Source organism: Lepidochelys olivacea (assembly GCF_965140295.1).
Source record: "Lepidochelys olivacea isolate rLepOli2 genome assembly, chromosome: 10".
NCBI classification, from domain to species: Eukaryota; Metazoa; Chordata; order Testudines; family Cheloniidae; genus Lepidochelys; species Lepidochelys olivacea.
In genome coordinates, this window is record NC_140420.1 from 73,318,083 (window position 1) to 73,336,796 (window position 18,714).

The 18,714-nt window shown below is 43.1% G+C and overlaps 1 protein-coding gene across 7 annotated transcripts in view; it reads left to right on the forward strand.

Annotated features, from left to right (window-relative positions):
* Window positions 1-18,714, forward strand: part of CHD2 (chromodomain helicase DNA binding protein 2) — an 84,698-nt gene that overhangs the window by 12,874 nt on the left and 53,110 nt on the right. For 5 of the 7 annotated variants that reach the window (XR_014713486.1, XM_084642510.1, XM_084642506.1 and 2 more), the window contains exons 3-8: window positions 3,722-3,953; window positions 8,351-8,437; window positions 14,821-14,882; window positions 16,422-16,544; window positions 17,093-17,242; window positions 18,082-18,215. Coding sequence is in view for 6 of the 7 variants with exons in the window: in XM_084642510.1 (XP_084498636.1) it covers window positions 3,722-3,953; window positions 8,351-8,437; window positions 14,821-14,882; window positions 16,422-16,544; window positions 17,093-17,242; window positions 18,082-18,215 (788 nt within the window). In the remaining variant the exon portion in view is untranslated. Of the gene's footprint in view, window positions 1-3,721; window positions 3,954-8,350; window positions 8,438-9,588; window positions 9,609-14,820; window positions 14,883-16,421; window positions 16,545-17,092; window positions 17,243-18,081; window positions 18,216-18,714 lie in introns of those variants that run through there. The other 2 variants (XM_084642508.1, XM_084642509.1) reach the window with 2 other exon arrangements.

Sequence of the window (18,714 nt, forward strand, 5' to 3'; positions counted from 1 at the left end):
CTGGAAGAGAGGGACTTTAATCTCCAATTGTGTACAGGTCTAAGGATTAACAAGCACATACTTGCATCTGATGAAGTGGGTTTTAGCCCATGAAAGCTTATGGCCAAATACATTTTAGTCTCTAAGGTGCCACAAGGACTCCTCGTTTTTGCTGATACAGACTAACACGGCTACCACTCTGAAACCAAGCACATACTGTTTGCTCATTGACTGGGGTATATTTTGCTTCCTGATATTGTTGGAGATGGCTAGGATCCACTTTGTGGAATTTACTTTCATATTTTAATGAAATTAAAAAAGATTAAATTAAAGTATTAGGAAGAAAAGTTAAGGTGGTTATTGACAAGCACATGCCCTTTGTTTCACTGACAGGTTTCAGGGGTTTTTAAAAAGGGAATTGCTTGCCACAATCTTAGAAAATGAAGAAATATAACATACTCAGCTGCAATATTTTTAGCAAGAGTATATGCATGTTCAGACACACCTGCAAATGTATGGCTGATTCCTCTCTCTAAAGAAATGACAAGTTTGAGATTTCACTATTCTTAATCCTTATTTGCATTATGGTATTACCCACAGTGTGGCAGATGTGGTCTCCGCCCCAGAAGAGGTCAGAACCTTGACAGATAAAGGGCTGCAGGGAGGGATAATAGGTAATTTTGTGTGTTTAAATAAACAGCAGCTATGCCACCTGGACCTCAACCCAGCCATTATTGTTTAACTTCTTGTAGCCAATGCTAGTAGAGCTGTTTGAAAATATGATTCCCTCTCCCCCCCAATTTTGATTTTCAGTGGAAATTTGAATACAAAAATATTTCAGCCAAATGTTGAAATATTTTGATTTGGAAATGCTGCAGCTTTACCTCATGGGGTTGTAGTTCGAGCACTTCAAGCTTCCATTCTCCTCTCTAGAGTGGACTCCCAGGTTGGACTGCATTTCCCATGATGCACCCTATAGTCACCTCTTAGAGAGGGGAGGCAGTTCACCGTGGGAGTCCCTTGCCATGGTGCATTTATGGAAGATGCAGGCCAGCTGAGGAGCTTGGCCGATAAAGAATGGGGACATGAAGCAACGGAATTACAGCTCCCATGAGGCACCCTGGCAGCACGTCCAAATGGAAATATTTCAGTTTTTGAGTGTTTGGATTTTTGACTAAAAATTGAAAATTTCCACAGAAAGCAGGTACTTTTCATGAAAAATGTTGTCTTGTGGGAAAATTGGGTTTTCAGTAAAAATCAGTTTCAGCAGAAAATATTCAACTAGCCCTAATTGCTAGTAAATGGGTCTAGAGTGAGCTATTTTCAAGTGAAAGAGAGGGAATGGCCTTAGGAATGAATTCAGTGAGGACATTCCAAGAGAAGGGGACAAATGGAGGGGGCTAAGTGGGGGGGAAATGAGGCTGGGTTAACAGCAGGGGGGCGATGTGAAAAGACTTGAGCCAATAAATAAGCAAGGGCAAAGGTGGGGAAAGTCTAGAAGGTGGTGAGGACAAGAAACTTGAATCCTTCCATTGGCTTCCATTTTTCCATCACCTCAAGTTCAAGGAGGTTTGACATTTTTTGAGTGCAGGCATGGAAAATGAGCTTACAAGAGTTGTGTTTTTGTGTGGATTAGAAGTGGGGGCATAAGCAATGGGAGTGTTGGAGAGGCCAATGACAAAGTGGCTTGTCTTGTTTTTCCAGTTCTCCTATAACAGAGCAGGGAAAAGGGGTAACAGCTTCTGAATTTCATATTCCCCCCACTTTTAAAGCCAAACTGAAGTAGGCAAAGCAGACTTTAAAGATGAGCTCATTACTTAGAAGTTGGTCATTTCTGTTCCTCCAGGTTTTGAAATCTTCCCTTATAGCTAATATTTTCTTTTAATTTCACATTCTTCCATTTTGAGACACAAAACAAACCAGAAGTCACAAGAGCAGGGACAAATCATAAGATGGTGGAAGAGCAATCTTCTAAAATGGTGACTGGAAGTCTGGCTGAGTGCCCAGAAGCACTGGCGGAATTTCTGGAGCAGTTTTTCATGCAGTGTTTCACTGCTGCCCTCTGCCAGCTCTCTGAGAAAATGCAGTTCTGTTCTTCGGTAGTGATTTACTGTACTTAGTCAATTGTCTGGGATGTATTTATTCACGACTGGCTAGGGATATAGTCTCAGTGTGGCTAGGAGACCTGTATGTTGTAGGAAGGAGATTTAGTTTTTACAAGGACTCATAAAAGAATTCCTTTTAAAAATAGAACCCTTTTTATTTCCATATTTGAATCTTTTCTATTTATGTGTGTAAAGATTTATGAAATTTTATTTTATTGTCTATTGATAGCTACTGTGCAAAAGTATATTGATTTCTGTGATTTTTATCATTGTATTATATTATGATATTCTTGCTTGTGCCTTTTTAAAAAGTACTGATGCTGCTGAAATTAATCAATCTGGACAAAAACTAGATACATTTGTTCTTTTATAATTTTATAAAAGGGGACAAATTAAAAACTACATTCCCCTCTTGAACTGTGCTGACTCTTTTCTTCCAGTATTCTAGGCTGTTTACAAACAAAGAATCAAAAGTTAGTCTCTTTCCCATTGAGTTTATACTCTTATTTTAACAACATTCTTTTTAGTTTGTTGTAGGGCCAGATGTGATGCCATGATCGCTAACTCTAGCTGCTCTTCTTCACTCTCTGTCATGTGCATAATCTGCTGCGCTGCAATGAGTTTCTCTTCGTCGGTTGGGTTGCGGTTTGAGAGGCTGGGGAAATAGGAAAGGAAATAAAAATTATATTAGTTCTAGGAGAGATGGGCACTGCAGAGTGAGGCCTCTGGTGGCATTACATGAATTGTTGGATTTTTAATCCAGCATGACCTCTGTTCTCTCCCTTTGGATACCTCTGGCGCTACAAATCACATACAAATGAACTGTACGAAAACACTTGGTATCTGTAGTTAAACTCCCATGCCTGATGAACGTTCCTTTTGAATCTAAGAAAATCAGATGCTCCCATTTAGGGCAGACACGGATTCCTCTTGCTGTTTGAGTTGATTAAAAAGACATCTGTTCCAGGCTCCCTAACGTTTTTAATAACACCATAAGAGAAATCCCAGCAGCAGTAATGTAACCATTTCAACAGGAACTCAGCCGGCCAACCACATACAGAAACGCCTTTCCACCACTCCACTGTTAAACTTGCTTTTTCTGGGGCATATCTCATTATTACCACTGAAGCATCTGTTACTGGCCCCTCTCTGAGATGGGATACTAGACCAGGTGGAGCACTGGTCTGATCTGGTATGGTCCTAATTTGGCTGCTAAATTGGAAAGGGATGGAGTTCTATACCAGAGCTCATGCCCACTCATTTTTAATCTGGTGGTGTGACCCATGGAGACTGCATGCCATGCTCCATCTTGCTCTGAGCAGAACAAGTCCTTGCAATGAGAGTGCGCTTCCTTGAGGCAGCTCTTTCTGCAGCCTGTCTTTTCGGTGCTTTAGTTGACCGGAGGTAGGCACTGGATAGTGACATGAAGTCCATCTGCTTCCCTCATGTACCAAACGTGTGTCCTCCACTGGGAGAGCAATTGCATCTGGATGTCACTCTAATGTAGCAGTGCAGAGTATTCTTGTTAGACATGGGGATTTACACCCCTAGTTAGGCTTTTAAAAATGTGCCTAATATTGTACCTTGGATACAGTCGTAGCGCAGTTAAAATTAATTCCTTCTTTCTTTACCATTAGTCACTCAGCATCTGAAGAGGCCTCTGGCTCCGACTCTGCAAGCCAATCTGAAAGCGAGCAGGGGAGCGAACAGGGCAGTGAGCATGGCAGCGAGACAAACAGCAGCTCAGAGTCCTCCGAAAGCCAATCTGAATCTGAAAGCGAGTCAACAGGTTCGAAATCCCAGCAGACCCCACCTGAAACCAAAGAAAAACCAGCCAGCAAGAAGGAAAGGATAGCAGATGTAAAAAAGGTATTGTCCCTGTCACTTTAACTAGCCATATATATATAACCTAACCAGGTACTGTCAAACCCTTGCTCAGAATGAAGGACCAGAGAGCAGTACACTAGCAAAACTGTTGTTGGCCTCCAGGCCACTTTGCCAGCCTTCTCAGAAAAAGGCACCCTCTTGGTGCTGACTTCCTTGCTCATCTTGTCAGTCACTCCCTGTACATCTCATCCAGCTTGTGTGATGTATGCAAATAGGAGATTCCGTGTGACAGCTTGAGATTTACGCTGTGGGGCTGGGATAGATAGTGACGGGGCTGACTGACAGAATGCAGGAGGCAGATATGAACTGTCAGTAAAGAGGTTTCATTATTTCATCTGGCTTCCCCTCATGTAGGTAAAAGTAGTAAAGCTTCCTAGTGGAACATGCCCAAAGATGGGAACCTGTGCCCAATATTCATGGGAGCCATGTTCCCTTCAGCTCACTATTTTAATTCCATCATTGTGGGTCTAAAAGGAAGTGGATTTCCTGTTGCCTAATTCCTCTGGATCTGTAGTATTCAGCCTTTTCCGTATTGGGCATCCCTCCTCCCAGCTGATTCCCCTCAGTTGTAGCCAGCGTCCTTGTCCCATTTAGCCATATAGGAAGGGTGGGGGACGGCAACTCCCTGACACCTGTTGGTGTACTCACCCTGGTGTCGTGTCGTGACCCCCCAGGTTGAGAACTCATGCTTGGACTAAGTTTTTTATCCTGGTGTGGATACAGCCAGGACTGTAAAACAGCAGATTTATCTGGGTTATTATTCTTAAAGAAATAATCTGGTTATTTGCAGTCTCAATAGTCAAAAGCAGTAGAGAGTGAGTTGGGGGAAAAGAGGGAAGGTGTCCATTAGGGCAGGGGTTCTCAACCTTTTGATTTCTGAGGCCCCCACAACATGCTGTAAAAACTCCCATGTCCCGCTTGTCCCATAACAACTGTTTTTCTGCATATAAAAGCCAGGACCAGCATTAGGAGGTAACAATCAGGGCAACAGCTGGGGGGCCCCACACCGTAGGGAACCCCATGAAGCTAAGTTGCTTAGGCTTCAGCTTCAGCCCTGGGAGGCGGGGCTCGGAGCCCTGGGTTTCAGCCCCATTCCTTGGGGCTTCGGCTTTCTGCCATGGGCCCCAGCAAGTCTAATGCCGGCCTTGCTTGGCGGAACCCCTGAAACCTGCTTGCGGCCCCCCAGGGGGCTCCATACCCCGCTGCATTTAGGGTGTGGAAACCCAGCAAATGTAGCGGACTTGCAGAAAAGGAGTTAGGTCAGACTAACCAGTCTATACATTTTGTGCTGTATGACTGTATGATTATTGTCATTTGTGGTTTGAAGTCCCAGATTGCGAAGTCCAAGTACAACACATTCACGTAAGTCAGTTCTTGGAGAAAGCTACTTTGTTTGCTAGGTTTTGGGGAAGCATGGTGCCTGAAGCCTAAACTCTTCAAGTGCCTGCAGGGAATAAAACAGTGAATTTTAATTGTTCACAATGGATGTTCCATCTCAGCTGCCTGAGAACCATTATGCTGCCTGCTCGGGTTTTAGTTAAGCCTCGCATGTTAAGAGTGGCAAGGATGGATGTATTTTTTAAGGCAGTAACAGTAACACAAAACTTAACTTTCTGTTTTATTGTTGTTTAGTGGGGGCCGAAGGAAGTTATGTCTCTTCCTTTATGGACTCTTAGCAGCACATCTCTAGAAGATGAACATCAAAACATATCTGAGAAAAAACAGATCCATATGCAGGATTCTAAATAACATACACAAGACATGTAACAGATTGGGGGACTTTCAAATGAGAAAAGTGCCCATCTTCCTTCATTCCTGTAACAGAGGACATTTTGCTTCCTGCCTCTGCTGGGTGTAGCTGTTTGGGGCTATTGGAATTACATCCACTGGACTAACCAGTGCAATGAATTTTTATCATACCGTATTCACCTTACAGCTATGACCAGCGAGACTTCAGTCAGAATTGGGCCCCATTGTGTTGGCGCTGTGCAAACAGATGTGGGAGTCGGTCCCTGCTCTGAAAACCTTTCAATTTAAGAAAGAAAGAGATTTGAATGGGATTTTTTCCTTTGTTTTTTTTTTGTATCAATAGGAAAGTGATTGAACAGGCTTCTGATTTATTTCTGAGTATGTATATGCCCAAGAGGTATATTTTCTACAAGAAACCTCTCCTTTGTAGTGTTTCTTTATAACCACTTGTAAATGTACCAGAACCCCGTGCTGGTGACAGTCCTGCCTTCATCATGCGTTCATCCCAGGTGTCACTTTTGTACCTGTTAGTATATTTAGATATCCTTCTCTTGCTAGTGCTTTTAAGGATACTTGTGGGATGGAGGCGAATATCTTTAGACCATAAAATGGAGATAAAGCCTAATAGGGGCAATAAGGGGTTGCCAGAGTAGACTCAGCAGGCGCATGTAAGCCCAGGTGATGAGATCATTTACAAATTACTAATTCTTGAGGTTTGTCTCTGTCCATTCTGGCTTCAGGTGTCTCACCAACAGTGTTCCCACTAATTTTTCCCACGCATGTGCAGAATTTTATGTGCACCAATATGGAGGCAGATCTGGGACTGGGGGAGAGGCCCTCTCCCCGCTGCAGCCCTGAGTGCCTGTGTGTTGCTTAATAGGCTGCTGCAGGGCCGCGCAGCGTAGAGGGAACTTACTCACCAATATTAGTGTCCCATGTCATCCACATATCTGTACCTACACCTTCCCTCAGGTTGTAGTTGTCTCCTTTCTCCTCCAAAGGGCCTGGCCGCACAAGTATAACAGACCATACTTTTGTAAGCAGTTTGCAAAACTCTTATTTGACATGGTTACAGCAACATGGGTCTTGGAGCACTACCTGTACCAGTAACAGTGTCTAGCCACAGTGCATTCTGGGAAGATGTGGGCAGGTATGCCATCTGACTTTATAATGGATAGAGTACCTTGGAGGATATGTGCACAGAATAGCACCAGTACTATATGGGTTAGGGGACATCCTATGTCACAGAATGCTGAGAGGAGGGACTGGCCAAATAGTTATGCAGGCATGGCTGGGGGATCCCATCTACATTGCAAAAACCCAGTGTTTCACCCTGGTTACACGAAGACAATTTGACAGCTTAGGCCTCTGGCAAGCGCAATACATCGTTAGCTGCTATAGTTAACCACATTATGTGTGATACAAGCTGTTTCCAGAGCCAACCATGTTACTAGCTGTTTACAGACTCAGTTAAAAGCTATAGAGGGAGCTTTAGAGGCAGTCAGTACTCTATAAATGCTGTGTTGAGCTGTCAGGATAATGAAAGTCACCTGCACTCAGACAATCAGAAGTCCAGCTGAATTCGATTAGCACAGACCTGCAAGAGTGGGTGGAATTCCTAGCTCTGCAGGAGTTCTTCTCCCTGGGCCCTGCAAGATCCACTTGGCATCTTTGGGATATAAGTGTACACTGATCTACTGGGCTTTCAGGATAGCTGAGGTGACCCGTATGTCATTGAGCTGTTCAGTTAGCTCAATGGGGTTTTCCCTAGGGGAGAAATTGGGGCAGGTGCTTCTGGTCAGAGAGATTTGTCCTTTTGAGCCTGTAGAGTAGTGGTCCCCAAATTTTTCAAGGTCATGTCCCCCCTTACACCTGTTGGTGCCCCCTCCCTTTGGGGGCCGGGAGTGGGGCGGCAGGGTAAGGAGGTAGAGTCTGGGGCTGCAGCTGGGGGTTGGGGCGAGAAGAGAGATGCAGTCGGGGGCTGGGAGCCAGGGTCACGGCTGGGGGCAGGGCCGAAGCGGGGCTGGGTGGCGCTCCCTCCTCACCACTCATGGTGGCTAGTCTGGTCCCTGCTGCGTGTTCCTCCCTGCCCCCACAGTTTCGGGACCTCTGCTGTAGAGCCTCTTGCATAGGGAGAAGTACTGAGCATTGTCACAAGTCTAATGTAAATGGAGTGGGGAATTTTAAAAAGCTTTTCGTCTCTCTAGCTGAAATAAATAGCTCAGTTTGTTCATATGAAAATGCAGAGTTGTTCCTTCTTTGGTTCCTCTTTTGTATTCCAACAGGGACACTTGGAGAGACCGGGTATTCAAATACCTGTCCTTCTACAGCATAAATAAACCTTGAAGTTTTTTTGTAGCTGTGGGAGGGACAACTCAGTATAATAAATGTAGTGGGAGACTGCTGAAATTAAACATGTTATAAAACATTGCTAGGCATATAGTCAAAAATGATCCATGATCCTTTCAGTCATGTTTCATAAGTTTCCATAACTTACCTAACCATCCCTCCCACCAAAAGCCCCATACCGGTGCCATACTGATTCATCAGAGGTTCACTCTTAAACTTATCTAAAATGATAGCAATAATTGGGGTGAAGCAGGCCTTCTGATGGTCTGTTTATTTTGCAGATGTGGGAAGAATATCCTGATGTTTATGGGGTTAGGAGATCAAACCGAAGCAGACAAGAACCATCGCGATTTAATATAAAAGAAGAGGTAAGAAAAAAAAAAAGATGAGATGAGGGAATATTTAAAATAAAAAAAAAAACCACAAAAGAACAAAGGCAGTTCTGATCTGTGTCACCTTTTAAACACTGAGTTCAAGGCAGATTTGTGGAAGCTGGATTTTGCAAATGAAGGTCCCAATCCTGCAGTCCAATCCACTTGGACAGGCTTGTGGAGTCACTGAGCTCTGCAAGGCCATTCAGGTCTCCATGCATGGATCTGATTGCTGGAGTGGGGCCTAATGCAAGTCATGCTCTGTTGTAGAAACGTGGATCAGAGAGAGGGAGTCCGTGTAAAAAACATAAAGGAAACTTCCCAGAAACACCTTACAACAATAAAACAGTCTTTGCTCTATGTCCTCGAGTGGATCACAGTGATTAGTGTGTTTGTGTGTGAGAGTTCAGCTTTATGAACTATCACTTCTTCCCCTCCGTATTGGGGAAAATCTTACATTTGAATTTAATGCGAGGGACAATGAAAGATGAGTTTGTTAGAGTCTGGCAGCCAGAACTTTAAGTGATTCCAGCCATCAAAACATACTACAGAAATGGAGAAATTAGCTGCTGTGCTTGTTTCTGTCTACACAGTGCTTTTCATCTGCAGATCTCCAAGGAGGCTAAGCATCATTCTCCCTGTTTTACAGATGGGGAAGCTGAAATGTTCAAAGTTAAGGGCCCTAAAGTGAGCAGCGTGATTTTTTTTTCAGAGGGGCAAGGCACCTGTAGCTCGTTTTGGAATCTTCTGAAAATCAGGCCACTTTAGGGGTAGGTGCTTATATATGGGTTTAGACACCAAACAACTAGGTACCAAGGTTTGGAAATTTTGGCCTGAATTACTTTCACTGTCATACAGTGTGTCAGGGAATAGACTCCAGATCTCCTGACTCCTAGTTTGGTAGTTTATCCACTGGATCATGTGATCTGCACCATGCAACTAAACTCAGAAAATTCCAGACTGCTGAATGCCCTGAATAGCAGCAGCAGGAGGTAAGAAGGGCATTTAGCACATAATTGACTTAGCTTTTGTTTTCCTTTTCAAGTTCCGCAAAGTCCAGACTCGCTGGCTGCCTCTCTGTGCGATGCCCCCAGCATGCACTATGCTGGTGATGTCACACCCATCACAGATCTCCGCTGCAGACCAGAGTGCCCTGTAGGGGGCTCAGGTAAGTCCCATCCTTTTTTGTTTTACAATATTACGTGGTTTTGCAAATGTTGTTTTCTTTTCCGATATCTTTAATTCCTTACTATATAAGGTACAGTTTGAAAAAAAAAAATCCAAGATGTAAAAACTTTGCTATACCACACAATATTGTAAAAAACAAAAAAACCCAAAACCTTCAGCCGCCCTCCCACAAAACCCCACTAAAAGAATCCCAATCAAATACAAATCCATACCTTCCCCTCAAAGCAGGGCCAACTGGTTCCTGTAGGGCGACTCCCATCTGCAGCAGAGTCTGATGGAGGGTGTGACTTGGTCACTAGCACAGCGTCGGGGCCTCACAATGAGGAGGAGATCAAAAGTCTTGATTTTGGAGACAAAAAGGTTAAGGGGGGATGGGGAGGATAGTTTATTTATGGCTTGATCCTGCATGGTGCTGAGCATTGTAGTCTCCTACTGAAGTCACTGGGAGCTCAGGGTGCTCTGCACATTGTGGGTGGTTGTTAAATTGCGGGGTCAAGCCCATCATCAATGATGTGCTCTGCCCACTTGCTGTTTGGGGTTTCCATCACAATGTAAAGGAGCTTTTTATCTGCCTTCTTTCCTAAAACTTTGGTGTGGCTCTAGTGAAAAGCATTGATCAGGCATCATTGCAGGCTCACATTCTTTCACCAGATGACTTATCTGATTGAGAGGACAGTTCAGTCTCTGGGGACCATTCAGTCATAGGTCTCTCTGCTGAGACTGCCATCAGAGATGGTAATACTGACCTGGGCTAGAAGATCAGGAAGTGAAAGACAAGATTTATATGTTTGTTAAACATCTTTGCAGAGACTTTTAGTAAAACATCCAGGAACTAGAGACTTTTGAAACTGTGTGACAGTGTGCAGGAAGAACCGTGCTCACCCATTAATTCTCTTGGTATTTAACAGAACCACAGTAAGTCACACTCGTGGGAAGTGGGAATTTCACAGCGGGAATTTCACAGCGGTTGCCCTTTGAAAATATTCTAAGGCATTCAGTAAATCAGTATGGGCTAACGGGCATAACTCTTTTGCGATAAGAAAGTTGTCTCATGATTGGAATGGTTAGGAGCCTGCAAAGCTGAGCACTCTTAGCACCCATATAATGAAAGAGAGGACTCTTGTTGTACCACACAACATATATTGCTTTATTTTAAAAAACAATTCAAGAAATTGATTACTTTATTAATTCTCTGACTTATTTTAGTTTTTAAGGTTCAGATACTCCTATTACTATCTAGTGGGATATTCCATCAAGCAGGAAAAAATTAACCTTTTCATCAATCTGGATTCCTCTGCATTTTGAGAGCAGCATAAAAGGACAACTGCAGCAAAGCTAGATGGTTTAAGAACCCAGGGGGTACAGGAAGCCTGAATGATGATCAGCTGTAGAGAGCATTATTGGTGTTAATTCCTTATTAAATTGTTACCACGTGCTTGGGCCAGTACAAGACCCAAAATGAACAAATCCTTGTCTAGAAGAAATTACCACCTAAAACATGATCTGCAGTAGTTACCTGATCTACCATAGTGATTCTTAAACTTTTTAATACTGTGAGGTGAGCCAAAGACTCTGTCATGGGCCATGCCAGGCTGCTTGGTTCTAAGTATTTTATTCTGTGGGCTGTCAGGAAAGTCTCTATTGACCACAACTGTCTAACTGTTCTAACTGTCCCCTGAAGCAAATGGGGAGTTAGCAGAATTAGAGGGTGAGGGATGTGCTTATGGAAGCTACTCCCCTCGTGGGGGTGGGGTTTTTTGTTGTTGTTACAGCCAACTATGCAGCCACGTTGAAGCACTGCCCCGGCAGAACTTTAACATTGGTAGTGAAGACATACCCTTAGAAAGAGTGTGTGCAACAAAATGGTATTGTTGTTCTCTTCCAAACTGGATCCTTTTCTAACCCAAATTCCTGTGGCGAGAGTTTGACCGAATAAACTTAGCCCATTTTATTCATGTTTTATCAAAAGACGAAGCAAAAAAATAGATGTGGTGAGGAAAGGGATAAAACCGTTGCTTGAAAAGGATCCCAAACCGGGGGCGGGGAAGGGGAGAATTACAGCATACTTTAAATAGTTGAGTGAGAAGGAAAGATCGCTAATGAAGGGCAAGAATGCATCCTATAGAGGTTTTTTAACCAAGCTTTATTCTTGGCAAAATAATAGCGAATCGATATCTAGTAGTGGTTCATACATTTTTCTGCAATGACAGGACTGAAATCCATGGTTTGGATTCTGCTTAAACTTTGTTGCAATGATATGGTTCATCATGTTTATCAGCCTGATTTACCAGATTGTTTTTTTTATTTTTAATTTTATGTTGATCGCAGTCAGATGGCACAATGCACGGATTCACAAACACAAGTTCACTACAAAATATTGTCACAGATAAAACTGTCTCAGATCATAGGGAGAGTTTTTCAAACAGTTGGATACAGTGCAAATAAGAAAAGAAACCAATGAGAGGGAAGATGGAAAAAGATTGAAGTAAAGGAATAGGAAGAAAGTGGAAGTGAGGGGTGCATTCTCCAGTGTCCATGAGCTGTCTCCTGAATGAACATTTCAGCTTACGCTGTTTCACAAAGTTCTTGTATTAATGTCACTGAAGTATAAGCTTTGTTTGGTTGTTCCCTGCATTGTGACATCGGGCTGGATCATGCACTGGGCTGCAGGTGCTCACACCTCACTGGAGGATTCAACCCCTTGCAGCTTCCAGCCTGTGCAGTATTAGCTCTCAGGTTGTGATATGCTCTCAGGTTGTGGTATGAGAAATAGTACACCAAATTGGGTATACCTGGAATATTAATATCCCCTCATGCCTTCCCCAAACCAAATAATGGAGGCCAAATCCATGTTTCAGAGAGGAAGGTAGAGAAAATATCTTTGCTGGGTGTTCTCTCCCGGGAGGTTTTAAAAAATTATTGCACTGGAAGGCTTAATCCTCAAGAGCTCGTGATAAGGTATGGTATGGTTGGGTGGGTGGTGCAAATCGGAGTGCCAGCATACGAACAGTGGACGCCATCTTTGGGTGTGTCAGCACTTTGAGCTTGGGGTGTAATTCCCCGCTTGAGGAGACATGCCTGCACTAGCTCTGCTTGAATTAGCATGGTTTACGATCGCGTTGCTGTGGTGGTGGGTGAGGCCAGCCACTCTGTATGAGATGCTAGGCGTGTTCTTGTGGTGTCTAGCCCCTTCCCACTGCTCGCGCTGCTGAGGATATATGGTATCTGTAGCATGCTAGCTTGATCAAAGCTGGTTGTGGGTCTGTCTCCTGGAGCTGCGAATTACAGCCCCAGCTTGAAGCGGCCCTTTCTGAATGACAAACCAAAACGATGGTCAGTTGTGACATGTCTATATATTGCAGCAAAAAGCAGTTTCCAGAGGAAGATTACAAATCAGCAAAATGCATAGAACAAATCATCTTTGCATCTCTTTCTGTAATTCTAATATGATCTTGAGAAATTTCTCATTGGATTCTGTGTCTCCCCCCCCCCCCCCCCCCACACACACACACTGATATGGGTGCATTGTGTTTTATATGTGTGTGTCAAGTGCACTAGACAGGGCGGTTTGTTCATGTGGGAGTGCCCTGTATCTGATAACCTGCTTATATGACTGGACCATGTTAAATAAAACAGGGTTTGGTGCGTGAATCGGTTGTCTTTTTTTATATTACCTCTGAGTTAATGACACCTTGGTAAAAAAAGTATTACAGCGGTAGTCAGAGAATACATCTGAAGCTAAGAGCTAATCAGGAGGGATGACTTGATTTCAGGGTATTGGAGTGTGCAGATTAAGAAGCATGAATGCAGCTTTTTCTCAATCATCCAATTGCTGTCTTGTTGAGGGAGTAGAGAACAATAAAGTACAGACACATGATTCTAGTGGAGAGAATAACCTTTTTAAAGAAAGTTTCTTCCCTTTATTTTTCTCCCATACAAGATTTCTTGGTTCTGTCTGAGAACTGGAGGACTAAGAACTTCATGGTTTTAACTTAACTGTACTGTTTTTACATTCGTAAAATGTGCCCATCAGACACTTAGTTCACATTCATAATTGTAAATAACAAAACACTCAAGTTGTAATGATCAGTGACCTGCCCTGTAAATGGAACTAAACACAATTTTGCCAACCCCAAATGTTCAGAAATCGTGAGTCAGGCCCCAAAAACTCATGAGATTTTTTTTTTTCTTAAGAAAGGGTTCTTTCTCATTGCTGTCTTGTTTTTGCAGCTTTAAGACATGCCAGGGTCACATTTTCCAGGTTTTTCTCTGCAAACACTAGGGTGGGCTAGAAACTTTTTTTTTTAAATGAAAATAGGAATATTTTCATGTAGCTTAAGATTCTCATGTAATTGCATGGCTCCGGGAGCTAGGCCTTCAAGAAAAACACCAGCTGTCATGAGGCACATGATAAAACCCTGAGCGCTGACAACACTGTAAACATGTTCTCCACCAACATGTCTTCAGTCAAAAGCCTGAAACAGTAGATCTACCTTACGCTGGGCCCTGAAAGAGAGCAAGATCTGGCTCTGACTGACCAAAGAACACCGGGTCATACCCTTCCACCCCCACTCTCACACACTAGGAATGATTTTCAACCTTCAAATCTAGGAACTCTTCGTAAAAGCATCGCGGCCTATCATCTTTCTTCTACAGTGCATATGATCTCTAGGACCCTAGCAGTGCATGACTTCATAGATTAAACTTGCCGTTTGAAGTGCACCCTGAAGTAAGTTAGAAGCAAATGTACGCTTTGGAGAGTAGGTGTAATGTGAACCTTGCAGCTGCCACCACTAAGTACACAGGCATTGGTTGTCACTAGAAGTTGATCATTAGTCGTAGGTGGTTTGTAGCCTGTCCCTTCCGGAGGCTCCAGAACTGCAAGATGCATGTTACCCTAGAGCTTTTCACCCTTTTTTCTGAGTTGCATTTGTAATCCCTCATCCTCTGAAAGCAATTGCACTAACCTTGTGACCACTGTCTACAGAATCCAAAGTTAATGGTGTTGGGTAGCTGGTCACCTTTATTAAGTGGTATGGTTGCACAATAGTGTCATGTTTTAATGCTAGCATTGCAGCAAGGGATAGTCCTTGGGCTGCTTTGAAGCTTAGACCATGTGTGTGTTTCAGTGGCTTCTTAAAGGAAAGAATATGGAGTGAAGTCTACAACCTGATCTTTTCTTTTAATTAAAGGCAAGTAGTGAATCTGAAAATGAAAGCCCAAAAAGAAGAGGCCAGAAGCAAATGAGAAAACCGTAAGTCTCTATGGAGAGGGTTTTGAATTGATAAGGTTTTATTCTAAATTTTAACAGACAGTTGGCATTCAGCTATGTTTGAGGGACACTGTAAAGATAAACATACATAAAAATCATGTAATCGGTTTTCATTAATAACACTTCAAATTATAAAACCTGAAACAACTTGTAAAACAACCTGCCATTTATAAATCTGTTTGTTTACTTTTTTGCGCTTTACTCAACTTCAGCAGGGAGCTGGTCAGCTTCGCTTTCTGCTGCTAGTTGGTTTCACCTCTTTTGGCTCTTTCATGCACTAGTTTAATGCTTATGTTTTTCAGGTTTCCAGCACTGGAAAGAAAACTTAAAGTTCTGAGCCCCTAAAAAAATAATTTTGATTAGAGATATTTGCATGGTTTTTTGGTCTTCATATTAGGTTTTATATTATTCTCTTATAAAATAAAATAAACTTCTGGAGAGCTCTCATGTTGTAAAATAACCCCCCCCCCATCTGCTTGACGGTATTCCTTTACATTCATGTAATGTCACCTTTTCCATTCAACATGTTCGTACAGGCTTGTCTTCCCAATAAAAAGAGAATTTCACCCTTGTGAAAGCACACACAATCTAGTTCCTTTCCTTATGCTCTTAAAAATCTTTAAGCATCTAGAGTTTTAAATAATTTGTATGTGACCTGATACAATAAGGAGCAACAGAATAAGGTTCTGTGAGAACCTAGAATATATATGTGAATGTGCCGTAACGTAGACCAGGGGTTCTCAACCTTTTCCTTCCTGAGCCTGCCTCCCCCAACGTGCTATAAAAATTCCATGGCCCACTTGTGCCACAACTGTTTTTCTGCATATAAAAGCTAGGACCAGTGTTAAGGGGAAGCAAGCCGGACAGCTGCCTGGGACCCCATGCCACAGGGGGCCCCGTGCAGCTAAGTTACTCAGGTTTCAGCCCCATGAGGTGTGGCTTCGGCTTTCTGCCCTGGACCCCAGCAAGTCTAATGCCAGCCCTGCTTAGCAGACCCCCGAAACCTGCTCACGACCCCCCAGGGGGCCCCGGATCCCTGGTTGAGAACCACTGACGTAGACCACACTCACTATTCCAAAGCCAATGCTTTTCCGAAATATGTAGGCAGTAGTCTTAGAAACCACTCTTAGGGTTCCCCAGATAAGCTCAGAATGCATAAATAAATATTAAAAATAAAATGGAGTGCTTACATTTCAAGTTGTAAGAAATGGCAGCTCTATTAAATGTACCATATTACTATGTTTCCAGCATTGCTTTGACTTTAGAAAATGCATAACTAGATTGGGTAAAGTCTCGGTGATTGAGGTATAGGGCTAGAAGTAGGGAATCACAACATGAAATGCAGGTGCTTTCCCTCATTACCAGTGCTGAACAAGTGATTATATTGCAGTTCCAGTGTTGAACTTTCTGTGTCCTGGAGCTCATGTATTGGCATTTAAACCTGACGACTTGAATCTTTGTTTAGCCAGCCAATGGCGTTGAAGTTCCAGTATCCCTCCTGACTTCTGTTTTTGTCCCTAGAGGTAAATGGAAAAGGGAGGCTTCTGGGGAAGAGGAGGATGAAAACGGTGCGGAGCAAGGCTCCAGTGCAGAAAGTGAACCAGAACAGAAGAAAGTTAAAGCCAGGAGACCAGTCCTGAGAAGGTGAGGAGGGATTGAATTTACTTTCCTTTTTATATTGTATGTCTCTTTAACTTCCAGTGCTTTTAAAGGTACCCAGTAAGTGACACTCCATAGGAAATTGCTGTGGGAGCAGGTGTGTGTTCTGGGAGCAGCCAAGGGACAAATTAACAGTCAGCCAAAGTGTGCAATAGCCTCCTGGGGGAAGCGGTTGGAAACCTCATCCTCTGAGTAATTTATTAAATGACTGGCTAATATGCAGAAGGGACCAGTCCTGCCCTGAATGGAGAGGGCATTGTCTACATGCCCATACTGATCTTTTCCCTCGTTGTTATCCTCACTTATTCTGTGGCCTGATTCTCCTCTCATGTGAAACTGGTATACATTGGTGTAACTCTACTGATGTTAGTGGAGTTGTTCCTGATTTACACTGGTGTACGTGAGAGGCAATTCAGGCTTTAGGCGTCTAATGTTTGGGATATACACTTCCTTGTGGACTGCGAAGGCCTGCTGAAATGCACTCCTTGTGTACAATGCACTGTATTATATCTTTTTATCAATACTCATTTTAGAGCAGTGGTCAAAGCCAGTGTTAAAAAGCCCCACAAGCCCCAACGTGGTAAGAGGAGAAAGAAACAAGACTCGTCTGAAGATGAAGATGATGATGAAGACGATGAGACTCCCAAAAGGCAAACCCGGCGCAGAGCGGCTAAAAATGTCAGGTACTGCAGGGGTTTTGAGCTACGTAGTCATCAGAGCTGAGGCTTAGAAGTCAGGATACCTGGTTAATGTCAGACTTGCTGTGTGATTTGGAGCAAGGCAAGGAGTACCCTGCAGGCAAACCTCTACGCTGCGTGGAACTCCACTGTCTCTTGTGTTGGGTTCTCTTTACAGGATCGGGTTCTTGGTCATTTAACCTCTTGATAGCTCATTGTATCCATTTACTATAAAGCATACAGTACTTGCTTACTACCTCAGATGGGTTTTGGGTGGTTTAGTTAATGTTTCTAAGATGCTTTGAGATCAGAGTAAAGATGCTATAGAAGTGCAAAGTATTAACAGAAATGGATGCAAAATTACCAGATGCAGATACTTGTCAGTAGCTAAAAGCTTGTAAAAGATGAGATACGGGTTCCCAGCATCTGGTGGACACCTATTGAAGCAGTGAACGTATTATTATTCTCATGCTTCAGGGAATAGACCAGCCTCTCACCAGCGAGGGATAGAAAGAAACATTCCCTGTAAGCAGGTTATTCCATAATTGCTTACTGCAGGGGTTTTTACCTCCTGAAGCAGCTGCTACTGTCAGAGGCAGGAGACTGAACTAGATGAACCACTGGTCTGATCTTGTATAACTATCCGTGTTTTTTTAAGAGGTAGAGAGTAAACTTTTAGCCAAGCTGAATGGCTTATCTGAGAAACTCGAGCAATGTATTACACAGTCAAACCCAACATAAATGCTGGAGGGGCTTGCCTGTGCCATGCCATGCTGTGTGCGTATGGCTTTAGATTTAAGGAAAGACGAGAGCTTTTTATCAGCTTGGTATTTGGTCTTGTGCAGTTACAAAGAAGATGATGATTTTGAGACGGATTCCGATGACCTGATTGAGATGACCGGGGAAGGGACCGATGAACAGCAGGACAACAGCGAGACCATTGAGAAAGTCATGGACGTCAGGGTTGGAAAGAAAGGAGGTGTGTAGCTTTGAGAGTCAGACTAGGATTCTGGGTCTAGTCACATCCATGCTCTGGTTCTCCTGCACTGGTGTAATGCTGCTGAAGTGTTTGGGTTTCCACTACTGGAGAAGGATTTTTAAATTTCCTTCTCCATGTGTTTGTTGGCCCCCCTCAAAGAATTCTAGTAGATTGGTGAGGCATGATTTATTTCCCTTTACAAAAGTTGTGTTGACTCTTCCCAGACACATTGTGCTCATCTGGGTGTCTGATAATTCTGTTCTTTAATTGGTTTCAATCAATTTGCATAGTACTGAAGTTAGGCTTACCAGCCTGTAATTGCCAGGATTGCCCCTGGAGCCTTTTAAAAAGACTGGTGTTACTTTAGCTATCCTCCATCATCTGGTACAGAGGCTGATTTTAAGCAGTTGGTTACATACCACAGTTAGTTGTTCTGCAGTTTCATATTTGAATTCCTTCAGAACTCCTGCGTGAATATCATCTGGTCCTGGCAACTTAT